Consider the following 17,170-nt stretch of genomic DNA (forward strand, 5'->3'; position numbering starts at 1 on the left):
CCTTGAGAAAAAAGATTCAATGCATGTTTTACTGAACAATACAACATACCCAATTGAAAGACTTGTATTTTTCAACAAGGTATAGGTAACTCCTGCACTTTGAAAGGAACAACGTTTATAACCGGAAAATAACAGAGAACAGCAAAATTGGCATACAAAACAGCAGGAACAATTAAGAAAATTCAAGAACAAATAAGCATCCCTGTTCCTAGTCACAATACTTTAATGAAAGTCAAATATAAACATAATTTAATTTATGCGTAATTGAAATTATTTTAAATAAACACAGTTTCATATATGAATATGGACTGCAACTGATGTACATAGTAGATGTGTGCAGACCCTTCAGTTAACAGTGAACATACAGCCTGAGGGCGCGAGGGCTATATATTCATTGTAACCTCCCTTTGGGTCCATACACGTCTACTATGTACTGCAACTACAGCCTATGAAAGTCTAGTATGTACCTGGACTGTAGGCCATAATTCTGATACACATATAAAGATATCAGTGGGTTATGAACATATTCATATAATAGTGTTTTTGTATGTTCTAGTTCTACCAGTTTTCTGTTGGGACTCAGCGAGAAGGAAGGCTTTTGTGCCATGGACATTATCCAGAAATTCTTGTTGTGGATGCCTGCAGCCTCGAAGTTCTTTATTCTTTAGTCTCAAAGATCGCTCCTGACTGGATCAGCTCTATGAGTGTTATTCGGTCCCACAGAACACAAGGTTGGTGATCTTTTTTACTGTTTAGTTGGCCGATTTTGATGGACTACTCTGCATTAGCAATGTTGCAGTTTTATGTAATTCCAAGTGACCATTCTAAATTCGTGTTTTGCCTCAGTCCGTCATCCAGTTAGGACCTAGAATTAAAGATTTTAGATAATGATAGAGGCACCTGTATGCAGCCCCTTGAACCACCACCTTTTGCTATCAAAGTCCTTGTCCTGTAATGCGTGTTCCATTAAGGTTGTCTTCGTGGATTTTGCCTAATTGTGATGATCAACAAACACAAGGAAAACCCTACTCACGAAGAACCAGGGTATGTATTGTATATCAAGAATCAGCGGTTCTTGTGGAGACAATAGCATGTACTACAAGTAATAGGAATTCTCAATGGCAATGCAAATGGGTCACGCGGATTTCAGACACAAAGGTAGCCGAGTACACTGTAGTTGCCTATTTCTAGTTTATCGTAAATACTTTGACAAATATCAAATATACATACAAAATAGTGCTTAGTGTCCCCAGTGCAAAATTGGAACCAAAAAAGGGAATTGAAGGGACATTTGTGACAGTTATAGTATGGTTTCCATTATTCTGAAAAAAACGACCATTTTATGCTTTCAACAGTTTTTTACAACACTGTAAACAATAGTTTCGACCCTTCCAAAAATACAGGGTCTCTTCAGGACCTAGTGATACAGGGCACAGATAAAATTGGTAGCGCAGCCACGTGGATGGAGTGAAAAACACCGGTCAAGTGCGAAAGGGATAAGGGTAAATCTACTCAAACTGGACCCAACTGGGTACTCAGTGTGTGGGAAGGGGGAGAGAGAGAGAAGGGCTGGCAATAGTGGATGAGGTAGGGCAAATTAAGCGAAGGAGATGATATCCGCGCTGAGTCTTCAAGGTTTGGCGATGGAGCAGAGATGATGTACTAAAAGCGGGAACAGGGTGTGTTCCGGCTGTCGGTTATCTTCTGAATTAATCAGCGAGCAACGCATGCAGCCGCTACGTGTCTCCCCTTCTGCAACTGGTGCGATGACCACCAGTTGCAGAAGGGGAGACACTTAGTGGCTGCAAGGGTCGCTCATCATCTGACCCAGCCTCTCTGTGAGCAGCTTAGAATGGCCACTTGCAGGAATGCAGTGCACCCTAAGACATGCGCTTCTCCTTATGTCCCAAGGTGACCACGGTAGTTATGGGACTTTGAACCTTTTAGGGTCCCTCACATCTTCCACTTCGCCATCATTTGCCCCTTCAGGATTTGCACAGCAGCAACATGGGTCTGTGTTTTTTCTGTTCAACAGTTAAGTCCCTAACAGAAAAGTCCCCCAACACGGTCTATATGTGCAGGAGAGCAGATTCAATAATGACCGCTTTTCCCCATTTATCAGCATGGAGAGCATTGATAGACTGGAGGAGCCGAATGCTTTATAATGGTATACCAGTGGCAGATTGTGCCCCATAAAAATGGTTATATACAGGAAAAATCACAATGCCTTAACAAAAGGATGGTCTCTACAAAACCTTTATGGTGGCTGTGATGACTGATTTGCTGCAGTTGTTGAACATAGTGTAGCATGAGAAGCCTTTTGGTGAGATAATATTGTACAGACTATTCTATATTTGCGAGCTTTCTTTTGTACCCTCCACTGTATATCACAATAGACTAGTGAAGTGTGTCATCATGAACATTCACCCTAGTTCGAAGCATGGCTTCTTTTTACCACAAGTGTTTGTGTGCAGGATGCTGAGGTTTGCCGTTATATGAATGTTTTCTGAGTTTTGTTTTTGTTTGTTTGTTTTTTAAGAAGATACAGTTGTAGCAGTTTCAGTGACTGGCATTCTGAAAGTGTGGATTGTCACTGCTGAAGTTAGTCGCATGCAGGTAAGGAGGCCACTTTTACTCTGAAATTTTGGAATTTGGAATGTTCTTAAACATTGGAAATATTCTTTCTTCTTGTTGCATAATAGTTTACACAAAATGTTTGTGAGATGTATTTATGATATTGCACACTGTCAGAGCCTCGTTCAGAGGGCCACAGGCAAGAGGGGTTACTGTGGTGTTGAGGCCTTTTACTCCTTATGTCCTGGGGCCTGACCTACTATGGATCCTGAGCAACTGTCCCAGGAACCCCTTCAGCAATTGACTCTCGGGAATAGAGTGTTCTGAGCTGTCCGGATGTCAGGATGAGGTGGATACAGGACTCAACTTGTGCACAGCAGCTGAAATCAATGATTGTCCATCAAAAAACTTACATTTGTGGTAAAAGAATTTTTTTTATTTTACTGCTGCCAACACAAAAAAATGACTGTTCACAAACTACACAGTCCCAGGACTCTAGTGTTTTTCTAGGAGGTTCCCCTGGTCCCGCTCCCTCCTCATTCCAAGCAACAGTACTTATTCCCCATTCAACATCCTGGGTAAGCCCAACTAGCACTCCGAGCCTCGCGCCTACTCTGACTTTATATTAAAGTCAACAGTGTTTCAGCACCGCAGCACTTTCCAGCCAGCAAATCTCCCAAGGGCCTACTGGCCCGACATCAGTCTGATCGACAACTGTTGAAGTTCCGCAGAGCGTCTCTTTTGCAGGTGCCGGAGCACTTCAGGTGTGTTTGCTGAATTTGGCCCAGTGGGCTGTACTCTGCAGTCTGGAAGTTCCTCACAGGCACGTCTGCCACCACCGTGACTGGAGGGTCCTCCTTTCAGGGTAAGTTTCTAGTTAGTCTCACAAGTGAGGAGGGGGTGCGAAGATCCTGGTGCGAATCCTTCAAATAGTGTAGGTGTGCCTCGGTGAGGATTCCGCCCAGGTCACCTTTCTTGCTGGTCCCAGTGACCCTGCTGGCATACGGGGGGTCACAGTATCCTCATTGCACTTGGGCTCCGGCTCGAACAGCCCACCAATGTCCTTGCGGCAACCCCGTCTGGCATACGGGGTCATGGCTCACGACTGCCCAAGGGCTCCGGCTCTCACAGCACAGCAAACCTCAGCTGCAGGATGGAATATTTTTGGAGGGCAAGGATCCGAAGGAGCCCCTGATTTCACCAATCTGACTGTAAGTGAAACCTGTTCTATATTTGGGGGGATGAAGGCATTCAAGTCATGGTCAGACTGTCTCGGACGGAGGGAAGGTTGGGTCACTTGACTCATTGTTTTTTCCACAGAAGGTCTTATAGATAGAGAGCACCTTGTCCCTAAGAAAATCTGGAAAAACACACAGGAGCCAAGAGGGAAGAGAAAGGTACCCCTGGGATCGCCCTCCACTCAATCAGATTCAATATCAAAAGATCCCTGTACCTTGGACAATGGTTAATCTACGTCTAATAGACATGAGTACAAAGTTTGTCTGGATACTACACTATCTAATTCCAGACACACACCCTATCTATTTAGGTTAAGGTGTATAAACTCTAATGCCTTTCTGTCCACAACAAACCACTGTTTGTTGCTTTAAAAAGGGGAGATTCCGGGCAAGGTTCAACTCGACGTGTCCAATGATGTCTGCCCACTGAGACAGTCCATGCAACCACACTTTGAAAATAAAAAAACAAATGAAAAAATGTGTGGTGGAGAGGAAGGCACCTCACGGGTGAACAACCCTTGGGGATCTTGGCTGATGTTTGCCAATTCTATGCCCCTTTCTCATCATTGGTTGCCATTCCTGTTCCAAGAAGAAAATGGTGTCAAAAGCAAGAGGTGCGTGCAGAAAAGTGCTGGACAAGGAGCTAGGGAAATAGCTCCATGGTGTGACAAACAAAGAAGAGTGAAGTAAAATCAACAGACACACCAATAATACAACTTTATTATTAACTATGGCGTGTACTGGTGAAATAAAAAGGCTGGTAGCTTACTGTCGCATACCACTACCTGTCACCGACATCAGGGTTTACCACTCCGTCACCGCACCAATGTCTGACATCTTTATAGGAAACTGTCGATTTAAGAACAATCCCCACTTAAAATTTAATCTGGACCAATCTCATTACTTTGGTTGTATAAAATGTTAACTTAAACACAGTGGATAATTACCCTAAATCAGCCATGTCCACTCATACTGGCTGTTAAGGAAAGTATCCACCCTCTTGTCGATTGTAGCATCAATCTGTGAAAAGACGACCTGTGGTCACCGCATGTAAGGTCTAGCCGAACCCAGTTGTAACCCCGCTATATACTGATGATCAAAACTCCCCGTATCCATGTAAGCCATTCTGTATTATACAAATTCACACTTTCACACATGCGTATCCACTGCAATTTACTTAAAACAGAGGGTTGTGGCCATAGTTCACTTACAGTGGCCACCCATCACTCAGTGGAAATCACTGTGAGCCCGAGTGAAATAGTCGGTAACTACCCCGACTCGGAGAAAATGACCGTCTATGATTCTCATTAAGCTTTTGACGGTTACGATTTCACCAATCTGACTGTAAGTGAAACCTGTTCTATATTTGGGGGGATGAAGGCATTCAAGTCATGATCAGACTGTCTCGGACGGAGGGAAGGTTGGGTCACTTGACTCATTGTTTTTTCCACAGAAGGTCTTATAGTGGAGAAGTGTGGCTCACTGGTTAGAAGCGGCAGACCCTGAAGCAGAGGTTGTCCCGGGACCAGGGTTCAATTCCCGAGGCGGCAGGGTCTTGGGTCAATGTCTGCGGACTCGATAATTCTCGCCTAGGTACCTACGCTAACCATGGGTCCCACTCTGCAACTCTGGGCAATAGCTTGCTTAATCTCCACAACGGCCCTAGCAGCGCCGGGGATACCTGGCTTCACCTTGGATGTGCCCTCTCACAGGGAAAGCCAGGACGGGTTCCCCAGTGGTATACAGCGCCAGGACGCCACGTAACGAGGTAACAGTGCGCTTTACAAGTATACATACATTTTATACATTACATTACATAGATAGAGAGCACCTTGTCCCTAAAAAAATCTGCCAATTGGTTGCAGAAGACAGCATTGCTGTTCAGTGTGGGTAGGGTCGGAAGCGTCACTAGTTCCTTTAATGTTGAAAAAAGTGTTTTGCTTGATTTACCTGCCTGCTCAATTTTATTAGAAAAATAACTACATTTTTTGTATAAAATTATTTTTTTGTAGACAGTCAATGACTTGGTATAACTCACTTTTTCCACATCTACCTAAGCTTTTCTCCAACGTCTCTCAGCCCGTCTACATTTTTGCTTCTGAATACACAATGAGTCATCGAACCAAGGTTCTGATTCCTTCGATCTTTTTCTGGTAAATGTTTTTTCAGGGGCTAGAGTGTTTACCGCAGTCGTTATATAATTATTAAAAATATTGGTGGCTGTATTTACTTCAGGCGTTAGTGTCGGTTTGAAAGGAGCCAAGGTTAATTGCAATTGCTGTGGACTAATTTCCTTCCAGTGTCTCCCTTTAAAGGACCTATAAGCAGAGTGAGGGCGAATGAGATGATGGAATGAAGTAAGTAGAAACTGGATAGCCTTATGATTCGACCACGGAATTGGCAGGATCTCCTGCACTTTCAGTTGAGGGTTAGATGTAAATATGCCATCTAAAATGTGTCCGGCCTCATGAGTAGGATGTTTGACCAATTGTGTCATCGAGGCGCTGGCCATCAGCTCTAAAAGTGAGATTGTATGTTGATCGTTGGTATTTTCAAGATGGTAATTAAAGTCGCCTAAAATAGAAAATTTCTGATAGTCAACGCTGGACTCAATGATATGACAGATTATCTCTACAAACTTATTCTTAGCTCCTGGTGGCCTTTATAGCAATACGCCATTGAATGTATAATTTTCACTGATATTGATTCCAAATGAAAGTAGTTCGCAGTCGGGCCACTTCCTAAAGTGGAGGTTCGAGGCATGTGGGCTGCTGAATTCATATCTGTGCATAGATCGCCACCTAGTGTTGGGTCCGGATGATTGCACATTGTTGTCCTGGAAGAGTCTTCGAAGTATCACGAGATAGGTGGCTCCTCCCCTGGACTACAGTGCGCATGGGCATCGCCTCCATCCCCAGATTGTTTTTTTCCGCCATTGGGTTCGGATGTGTTTCGGTTCCCTCTGTCGGAACCGATAGTTGTTCAACTTCTACTCGAGACCAAAAGGTCTTTAGGCTGGGCGTCGGTATAGTTGCGTACGGGTTTCTTTCTGACTCTCAGCTCCGATCTCTTGCTGCCCTTCCACGTGCTTTCGGCGCGGACGGGCCTACACTACACTCTTGCTATGGAGCGAACTCCGTTTAAGAAGTGCCCGGTGTGTAACTCTAAATATTCACACCTCGACGTGCACCCTGTGTGCAATACCTGCTTGTCGCCGGATCACCGAGAAGACACCTGCATGGGGTGTTCGAAGTTCCGGAGCAAGAAGACTTTAAAGATTCGTCGGGCCAATAGGCTCCAGGCTCAGTTATCGGCTACGGCGCCCCCACCAGATGACATTTTCCAGGAATCTGTCGAGGGAGAAGACGACGTGCAAGGTTCGGACTCTAATCCCGCATCCGAAGGAGAAACCTATGACGAAGGTGCGGAGAACTTTGACGAAGTCACCGACGAGGTAGGGGACGACGAACAGGCTTTTGCCACTATGGGTGATAGCTCAGAGGAGGAGCATCCCCAACCAGACTCTGGGGTTATTACCCCTCCTACGGCCCAGGTCGAGGGATCGCCTTCGGGCCTTACCCAAGATCTAACTATGAGTCCTACGTCCCCGCCTCCGGGCCCGGTCACGGACACTTATGAACCATCACTTACGCCGAAGAAAACGAAAGTGAAGCCAACTGGTCACGCACCCTCGGATGCGAAACCGAAAGTGAAAGTTGCGCTGGTGAAGAAGGTTCTGGAGGCGTCAACTTCCAAGGAAACCAAAATGGCCGACTCAAAGAGCCACGCCAAGATGGCCGACCCGAAGTCCTCGGGGTCGGTGCCGAAGGCGAAATCGTCCGACGCGGCTGCGTCGGCTCCGAAAGGGGTCGTGAACCCGAAGTCGGCTCCGAAAGGGGTCGTGGACCCGAAGTCGGCTCCGAAGAAGCGTCTGGGCGACGACGCGCATGGCCATGGGGCGTCGGCCCCGAAGAAGGCGCATGCGGGTGATCGGGCCCTCGATGCCGAAAAGTCGCTCGAGCCGGTCAAGCCCTCTCCGGCCTTGACGAAGAAGGTGGCGGAATCCTTGCAGCGGATTCGAAAAGACACTGTGACGCCAAAGCTCACGCCTAAGCCTGCGAAAGAGCAGACGCCTATCCGTTTCACCTTTCCTCCCAAGTCGGCGCCGAAGGCCTTCGCGCCGAAACAGAGTGGACCCTCGAAGGAGGTATTGGCACCTAAAGCGGCCTTGGTGGTGTCGAAGCTTCGACTCCAACCGCTTGCTGAAGAGGAACGTCGTGAGGTAACCATCGACGCCAACACCGGAAAACTGTCGCTCCTCAAAAGGAAGATCACGACGGAGCCGGCGTTGGAACATTTTAAGATCCCTCTCAAAAACAAAAGGGACTCCGAGGGCTCTTCGGCTTTGGTGGAACCTGTGTCCCCACAAACCCTGGGGTACTCGCCGACGCATTCCGTCGCGGCGGGCGCGGACGAGGAGGATGCCGAGTACGACTATCCGGCGTACTCGGATCCGGAGGAGGAGCACGTTCCGTGGTCCGCCGGAGGCGACCCGGAGGACCCGCAGGGGGGTCAGGACGCTCAACTTTTCGCGGCCAAGACGTCCCCGACTGAGGATTCGACGGCCTTCAATGCCCTGATAGAGAGAGCTGCTGCTAACCACGACGTCGAGCTGCACTCGGACCCCGTGGATGTGGACTTCTTATTCGACACCTTCTCGGTAGCCGAAAAGTCAGTCAAAACGCTACCGATGCTGAAGGGGGTGCTTAAACATGCAACGGAGGTTTTCAAGGAGCCCACCCGAGCGCGTGTGGTCAACCCTCGCATCGACAGGAAATATAAGGCAGCGCCCACGGATCCGACATATATCAAGGGACACTTGCCATTGGACTCCCTGGTCGTTTCCAATGCTCGGAAGAGGGCGAACTCTCAAACTACTGGTGACGCTCCTCCCCCAGACAAAGAGTCCAAGATCTTCGAGGCCTCAGGCAAACGGATTGCTGCACAGGCAGCTAATATCTGGAGAATATCTAACACCCAAGCCTTGCTTGCACGTTATGATAGGGCCCATTATGACACATTAGAGGCCATACTGCAACACTTGCCTGACCAATACAAGGAGGCGGGGGAGATGCTGATTCAGGAGGGTAAACTCATTACGAATGCATCCATCAAATGTGCGTTGGATGTGGCAGACACAGCCTCCAGGGCTATCAATACTAGTGTGCTGCTTAGACGCCATGCCTGGCTTAGAATTTCGGGGTTCAAACCCGACATCCAAACCACTATACTGAATCAGACAGTGAATCCTGACCATCTGTTTGGCCCTGAGGTGGATGCCACACTGGAAAAAATGAAAAAAGATACGGAAACTGCCAAGTCCATGGGGGCTTTACAAAGTCAGCAGTTTCGGAGTGGTTCCTTTCGCCGCTCAAACTCCAGAGGCACCTCAAGGGGACAAGCATCCCAGTCCACACAATATTACAAGACTAACACCCAAGCCTCGTATAACAACAAAAATAGAGGTGGTTACAGAGGCAATAATGTCAAGGGCAGGGGACGTGGCAACAATAGCTCCAGGTCCACCGCCACCAACAAACAGTGACGTCTTGTCACTGCCCCCCGGCCATGCAACACCGGTCGGGGGGAGGCTCCAGCAGTTCCTGCCGGCGTGGAAGTCCATCACCACGGACAGGTGGGTGAGGTCTATTATCCAGTACGGGTACTGTCTAGAGCTTACGTCCATTCCACCGGACATACCCCCAAGGAGCCGTCCTATGTCAGGCGAGCACTTGACCTTGTTGCAGCAAGAAGTTCTAGTCATGCTGCAAAAAGGGGCGATAGAGCTCGTTCCATTGCAAGAACGGGGAACAGGGGTTTACTCCCTGTATTTTCTGATTCCCAAGAAGGACGGATCCCTCAGGCCGATCCTGGACCTCAGGCCCCTGAACTGGTACATCCTCTCGGAGCACTTCCATATGCTCACGTTGCAGCAGGTGCTTCCCCTGCTTCAACAGGGGGACTTCCTGGCTACGCTGGATCTGAAAGATGCCTATTTTCATATTCCCCTGCATCCTTCCCACAGGAAGTACCTCAGATTCACGATCTTAGACCAGCATTACCAGTTCAAGGTTCTGCCGTTCGGGGTCACCACGGCACCGAGAGTGTTTACCAAGTGCCTAGCGACTGTGGCGGCGCATCTCCGTCGCCAGCACGTCCACGTCTTTCCCTACCTGGACGACTGGCTCATTCAGGCAAGGACAGAACAGCAGTGCGTCGACCACGTGTCACGCACCATTCATCTCCTGCACGATCTGGGATTCTCTCTGAACTACCCGAAGTCCCATCTCCAGCCCGCCCACGTGCGACAGTACCTGGGCGCGACAATCAACACTCTGGCAGCCACCGCGCAGCCAAATTCAGTGAGAATCGCCAGTATCCAGGCGCTGATCCGAAGATTCAGACCCCAACACTCGCTTCCAGCGAGGGTGTTCATGCAGTTGATAGGCATGATGGCCTCCTGCATCTCCATTGTCCCGCACGCGAGACTACATATGCGTCTGCTTCAGGAGTGCCTTGCACGTCAGTGGACTCAGGCTCATGGGCAACTGACAGACCTAGTGTTGGTGAGCGGTCGGGCATACAACTCTCTGCATTGGTGGAATCCACACAACCTTTGCAAGGGCCGACCATTCCAAGAGCCTGTCCCACAGATTATCCTGACAACGGACGCCTCTCTCCAGGGATGGGGAGCTCATGTACTCCATTACACTGTGTAGGGACTATGGACACTACAGCAAAGGAAGATGCACATCAATGTGTTGGAACTGATGGCAATCTTCATGGCCTTGAAGGCGTTCAAAGTACATCTGTGCAACAAAGTCGTGTTGATCCGGACGGACAACATGACGGCCATGTACTACATCCAGAAGCAGGGAGGCACACACTCTCCACAGCTGTCTCATCTGGCTCAGAGCATGTGGAAGTGGGCCATTCAGAGGAACATCTTCCTCATGGCAGAGCATCTCCCGGGCAAGGACAATCAAATGGCGGATCTGCTCAGCAGGCACAGCCATCAGATGCACGAGTGGGAGATACATCCATCAGTACTCCAACCGTACTTCCAAAGGTGGGGTCATCCAGAGATAGACCTGTTCGCCACAAAGGAGAACGCAAAATGCCGAAGCTTCGCCGCCAGATTCCCACACCCCCAATCACAGGGCAATGCGATGTGGATGAACTGGTCAGGCACATTTGCGTACGCTTTTCCCCCAGCACCTCTGATACTGCTGGTGGCACGCAAGCTCAGGCAGCACTCGATGACTCTCATCCTAGTTGCTCCAACGTGGGCTCGCCAACCATGGTACACCACGTTTCTGGAACTGTCCGTGGTACCGCATCAAAGGCTTCATCTCACTCCCAGCCTTCTGACGCAGAGCCATGGCGACATTCAGCACCCAGATCCGCAACAGCTCAACCTGGCGATCTGGCTCCTGAAGTCCTAGAGTTTGGCTACCTCAATCTTCCTCCCGATTGCATGAACATCATTCGGGAGGCAAGGAAGCCCACTACCAGAGCTTGTTATGCGGCTAAATGGAAGAGGTTTGTCATCTACTGTGCTAACCACAATATCGACCCGCTAGATGCTTCCATTCAAAACATCATTTGCTATCTCTTCCACCTGTACCAATGCAATCTGGCGTACTCTTCCATCCGCATTCACCTGTCTGCTATTGCAGCATACCTCCAGAATAGACAACACCTGTCACTCTTCAGGGTCCCTGCTATCAAGGCCTTTCTGGAAGGACTCAAAAGGGTCATTCCACCAAGGACTCCACCAGCTCCAGAATGGAACCTCAATGTGGTTCTTACGAGGCTGATGGGTCCTCCCTTTGAGCCACTGCACTCTTGTGAGCTTCAGTTTCTGACTTTAGAGGTTGCGTTCTTAGTAGCTATTACTTCGCTACGGAGGGTTAGCGAGCTGCAGGCGCTCACCATCCAAGAACCTTTCTTCCAGGTACATGCTAACAGGGTGGTGCTACGCACTAACCCTAAATTCCTGCCCAAAGTGGTATCCCAATTCCACTTAAATCAGACCATTGAATTGCCGGTGTTTTTCCAAAACCCAGATACACTGGCGGAGCGCATGCTCCACACCCTTGATGTTAAGCGGGCCTTGATGTATTATGTAGACAGGACAAAGGATTTTCGCAAAACCAAGCAGCTTTTTGTTGCTTTTGCCACTCACCACAAGGGAAACGCTATCTCTAAAGCAGGGATTGCTAGGTGGATAGTGAAGTGCATTCAAATCTGTTACGCTAAAGCTAAGCGCACTCTCACTATCCCACCCAGGGCCCACTCCACCAGGAAGTTGGGGGCCTCTATGGCTTTCCTAGGTAACATTCCCTTAGAAGATATCTGTAGAGCAGCCACATGGTCTACCACACATACTTTCACTAAACACTACTGTGTAGACGTGCATTCCAAACAACAGGCAGCTGTTGGTCAGGCTGTTCTAAAAACACTTTTTCAGACTACTGCAGCTGGCACGGGCGGCCGCCGCTAATGGAGGGACTGCTATGTATTCTATGCACAGATATGAATTCAGCAGCCCACATGCCTCGAACTGCAAATGCTACTTACCAGTATGCATCTGTTCTTGGCATGTAGGGCTGCTGACATTCATATCGCCCACCCTCCTCCCCGGCGCCTGTAGCAGCTGCAGAATTCATTCATTTACATACATATGCTCATAGCATGGTCATCACTCACATTCTTCACTCCATCTCTGCCAATGGCTAAAAACAATCTGGGGATGGAGGCGATGCCCATGCGCACTGTAGTCCAGGGGAGGAGCCACCTATCTCGTGATACTTCGAAGACTCTTCCAGGACAACAATGTGCAATCATCCGGACCCAACACTAGGTGGCGATCTATGCACAGATATGAATGTCAGCAGCCCTACATGCCAAGAACAGATGCATACTGGTAAGTAGCATTTGCACTATTTATCGTCAGAGTATCCTTGATGATGATCGCTATGCCGCCTCTCCGTTTAGCCTGTCTATCATTCCTAGTTAGAAGGTATCCTTTGGGAATAGCTAATGAAAGCTCCAAATCCGATGTAACATCTGCCCAAGTCTCTGTAATAAATGCCATATCTATATCGTGTGCAAAAACAACAGGTGATGGACCGAATGTGGATCAATGTCACACACTCACCCCAGTCCAAAGATCTGGGCCTAAATCCATCGTTTTTTTGCACTCCACACCACCCTGGGTTAGACAATGGCGATATGCAAATCAGCTCTGACCCTGTGCCCCATGGGAACAGTCCAGTCTGAACTACAAAAGCCATGTCCTTCCCAGAACGGAATCAAGCATCCGAGGACCGGACCGGTTTCGAGGTAACACCTCTCATCAGCCCGGCTAGCTTGACTCCAGTGGTGTGGAGTGCCTGGGACCCACGTCTGGGCATCCCCAGCGCACTTAGGGCGGAATATGCAAAAACAACAGGTGATGGACCGAATGTGGATCAATGTCACACACTCACCCCAGTCCAAAGATCTGGGCCTAAATCCATCGTTTTTTTGCACTCCACACCACCCTGGGTTAGACAATGGCGATATGCAAATCAGCTCTGACCCTGTGCCCCATGGGAACAGTCCAGTCTGAACTACAAAAGCCATGTCCTTCCCAGAACGGAATCAAGCATCCGAGGACCGGACCGGTTTCGAGGTAACACCTCTCATCAGCCCGGCTAGCTTGACTCCAGTGGTGTGGAGTGCCTGGGACCCACGTCTGGGCATCCCCAGCGCACTTAGGGCGGAATATGCAAAAACAACAGGTGATGGACCGAATGTGGATCAATGTCACACACTCACCCCAGTCCAAAGATCTGGGCCTAAATCCATCGTTTTTTTGCACTCCACACCACCCTGGGTTAGACAATGGCGATATGCAAATCAGCTCTGACCCTGTGCCCCATGGGAACAGTCCAGTCTGAACTACAAAAGCCATGTCCTTCCCAGAACGGAATCAAGCATCCGAGGACCGGACCGGTTTCGAGGTAACACCTCTCATCAGCCCGGCTAGCTTGACTCCAGTGGTGTGGAGTGCCTGGGACCCACGTCTGGGCATCCCCAGCGCACTTAGGGCGGAATATGCAAAAACAACAGGTGATGGACCGAATGTGGATCAATGTCACACACTCACCCCAGTCCAAAGATCTGGGCCTAAATCCATCGTTTTTTTGCACTCCACACCACCCTGGGTTAGACAATGGCGATATGCAAATCAGCTCTGACCCTGTGCCCCATGGGAACAGTCCAGTCTGAACTACAAAAGCCATGTCCTTCCCAGAACGGAATCAAGCATCCGAGGACCGGACCGGTTTCGAGGTAACACCTCTCATCAGCCCGGCTAGCTTGACTCCAGTGGTGTGGAGTGCCTGGGACCCACGTCTGGGCATCCCCAGCGCACTTAGGGCGGAATATGCAAAAACAACAGGTGATGGACCGAATGTGGATCAATGTCACACACTCACCCCAGTCCAAAGATCTGGGCCTAAATCCATCGTTTTTTTGCACTCCACACCACCCTGGGTTAGACAATGGCGATATGCAAATCAGCTCTGACCCTGTGCCCCATGGGAACAGTCCAGTCTGAACTACAAAAGCCATGTCCTTCCCAGAACGGAATCAAGCATCCGAGGACCGGACCGGTTTCGAGGTAACACCTCTCATCAGCCCGGCTAGCTTGACTCCAGTGGTGTGGAGTGCCTGGGACCCACGTCTGGGCATCCCCAGCGCACTTAGGGCGGAATATGCAAAAACAACAGGTGATGGACCGAATGTGGATCAATGTCACACACTCACCCCAGTCCAAAGATCTGGGCCTAAATCCATCGTTTTTTTGCACTCCACACCACCCTGGGTTAGACAATGGCGATATGCAAATCAGCTCTGACCCTGTGCCCCATGGGAACAGTCCAGTCTGAACTACAAAAGCCATGTCCTTCCCAGAACGGAATCAAGCATCCGAGGACCGGACCGGTTTCGAGGTAACACCTCTCATCAGCCCGGCTAGCTTGACTCCAGTGGTGTGGAGTGCCTGGGACCCACGTCTGGGCATCCCCAGCGCACTTAGGGCGGAATATGCAAAAACAACAGGTGATGGACCGAATGTGGATCAATGTCACACACTCACCCCAGTCCAAAGATCTGGGCCTAAATCCATCGTTTTTTTGCACTCCACACCACCCTGGGTTAGACAATGGCGATAAGAGGTGTTACCTCGAAACCGGTCCGGTCCTCGGATGCTTGATTCCGTTCTGGGAAGGACATGGCTTTTGTAGTTCGGACTGGACTGTTCCCATGAGGCAACAGGGTCAGAGCTGATTTGCATATCGCCATTGTCTAACCCAGGGTGGTGTGGAGTGCAAAAAAACGATGGATTTGGGCCCAGATCTTTTGACTGGGGGAGTGTGCGACATTGATCCACATTCAGTCCATCACTTGTTGTTTTTGCAATTGCCGCCCTAAGTGCGCTGGGGATGCCCAGACGTGGGTCCCAGGCACTCCACACCACTTGGAGTCAAGCTAGCCGGGCTGATGAGAGGTGTTACCTCGAAACCGGTCCGGTCCTCGGATGCTTGATTCCGTTCTGGGAAGGACATGGCTTTTGTAGTTCGGACTGGACTGTTCCCATGAGGCAACAGGGTCAGAGCTGATTTGCATATCGCCATTGTCTAACCCAGGGTGGTGTGGAGTGCAAAAAAACGATGGATTTGGGCCCAGATCTTTTGACTGGGGGAGTGTGCGACATTGATCCACATTCAGTCCATCACTTGTTGTTTTTGCAATTGCCGCCCTAAGTGCGCTGGGGATGCCCAGACGTGGGTCCCAGGCACTCCACACCACTTGGAGTCAAGCTAGCCGGGCTGATGAGAGGTGTTACCTCGAAACCGGTCCGGTCCTCGGATGCTTGATTCCGTTCTGGGAAGGACATGGCTTATGTAGTTCGGACTGGACTGTTCCCATGAGGCAACAGGGTCAGAGCTGATTTGCATATCGCCATTGTCTAACCCAGGGTGGTGTGGAGTGCAAAAAAACGATGGATTTGGGCCCAGATCTTTTGACTGGGGGAGTGTGCGACATTGATCCACATTCAGTCCATCACTTGTTGTTTTTGCAATTGCCGCCCTAAGTGCGCTGGGGATGCCCAGACGTGGGTCCCAGGCACTCCACACCACTTGGAGTCAAGCTAGCCGGGCTGATGAGAGGTGTTACCTCGAAACCGGTCCGGTCCTCGGATGCTTGATTCCGTTCTGGGAAGGACATGGCTTTTGTAGTTCGGACTGGACTGTTCCCATGAGGCAACAGGGTCAGAGCTGATTTGCATATCGCCATTGTCTAACCCAGGGTGGTGTGGAGTGCAAAAAAACGATGGATTTGGGCCCAGATCTTTTGACTGGGGGAGTGTGCGACATTGATCCACATTCAGTCCATCACTTGTTGTTTTTGCAATTGCCGCCCTAAGTGCGCTGGGGATGCCCAGACGTGGGTCCCAGGCACTCCACACCACTTGGAGTCAAGCTAGCCGGGCTGATGAGAGGTGTTACCTCGAAACCGGTCCGGTCCTCGGATGCTTGATTCCGTTCTGGGAAGGACATGGCTTTTGTAGTTCGGACTGGACTGTTCCCATGAGGCAACAGGGTCAGAGCTGATTTGCATATCGCCATTGTCTAACCCAGGGTGGTGTGGAGTGCAAAAAAACGATGGATTTGGGCCCAGATCTTTTGACTGGGGGAGTGTGCGACATTGATCCACATTCAGTCCATCACTTGTTGTTTTTGCAATTGCCGCCCTAAGTGCGCTGGGGATGCCCAGACGTGGGTCCCAGGCACTCCACACCACTTGGAGTCAAGCTAGCCGGGCTGATGAGAGGTGTTACCTCGAAACCGGTCCGGTCCTCGGATGCTTGATTCCGTTCTGGGAAGGACATGGCTTTTGTAGTTCGGACTGGACTGTTCCCATGAGGCAACAGGGTCAGAGCTGATTTGCATATCGCCATTGTCTAACCCAGGGTGGTGTGGAGTGCAAAAAAACGATGGATTTGGGCCCAGATCTTTTGACTGGGGGAGTGTGCGACATTGATCCACATTCAGTCCATCACTTGTTGTTTTTGCAATTGCCGCCCTAAGTACGCTGGGGATGCCCAGACGTGGGTCCCAGGCACTCCACACCACTTGGAGTCAAGCTAGCCGGGCTGATGAGAGGTGTTACCTCGAAACCGGTCCGGTCCTCGGATGCTTGATTCCGTTCTGGGAAGGACATGGCTTTTGTAGTTCGGACTG

At 49.7% G+C, this 17,170-nt stretch overlaps 1 protein-coding gene across 4 annotated transcripts in view; it reads left to right on the forward strand.

Annotated features, from left to right (window-relative positions):
- The window catches only part of WDR7 (WD repeat domain 7), a 1,275,554-nt gene that overhangs the window by 60,990 nt on the left and 1,197,394 nt on the right, over positions 1–17,170 (forward strand). For all 4 annotated transcript variants that reach the window (XM_086960437.1, XM_086960439.1, XM_086960436.1 and 1 more), the window contains exons 5-6: positions 557–731; positions 2,540–2,616. In XM_086960437.1, the coding sequence (XP_086816563.1) occupies positions 557–731; positions 2,540–2,616 (252 nt within the window). The remainder of the gene's footprint in view (positions 1–556; positions 732–2,539; positions 2,617–17,170) is intronic.

This window comes from Lissotriton vulgaris, chromosome 3_1 (assembly GCF_964263255.1).
Source record: "Lissotriton vulgaris chromosome 3_1, aLisVul1.2, whole genome shotgun sequence".
Lineage (NCBI taxonomy): Eukaryota > Metazoa > Chordata > Amphibia > Caudata > Salamandridae > Lissotriton > Lissotriton vulgaris.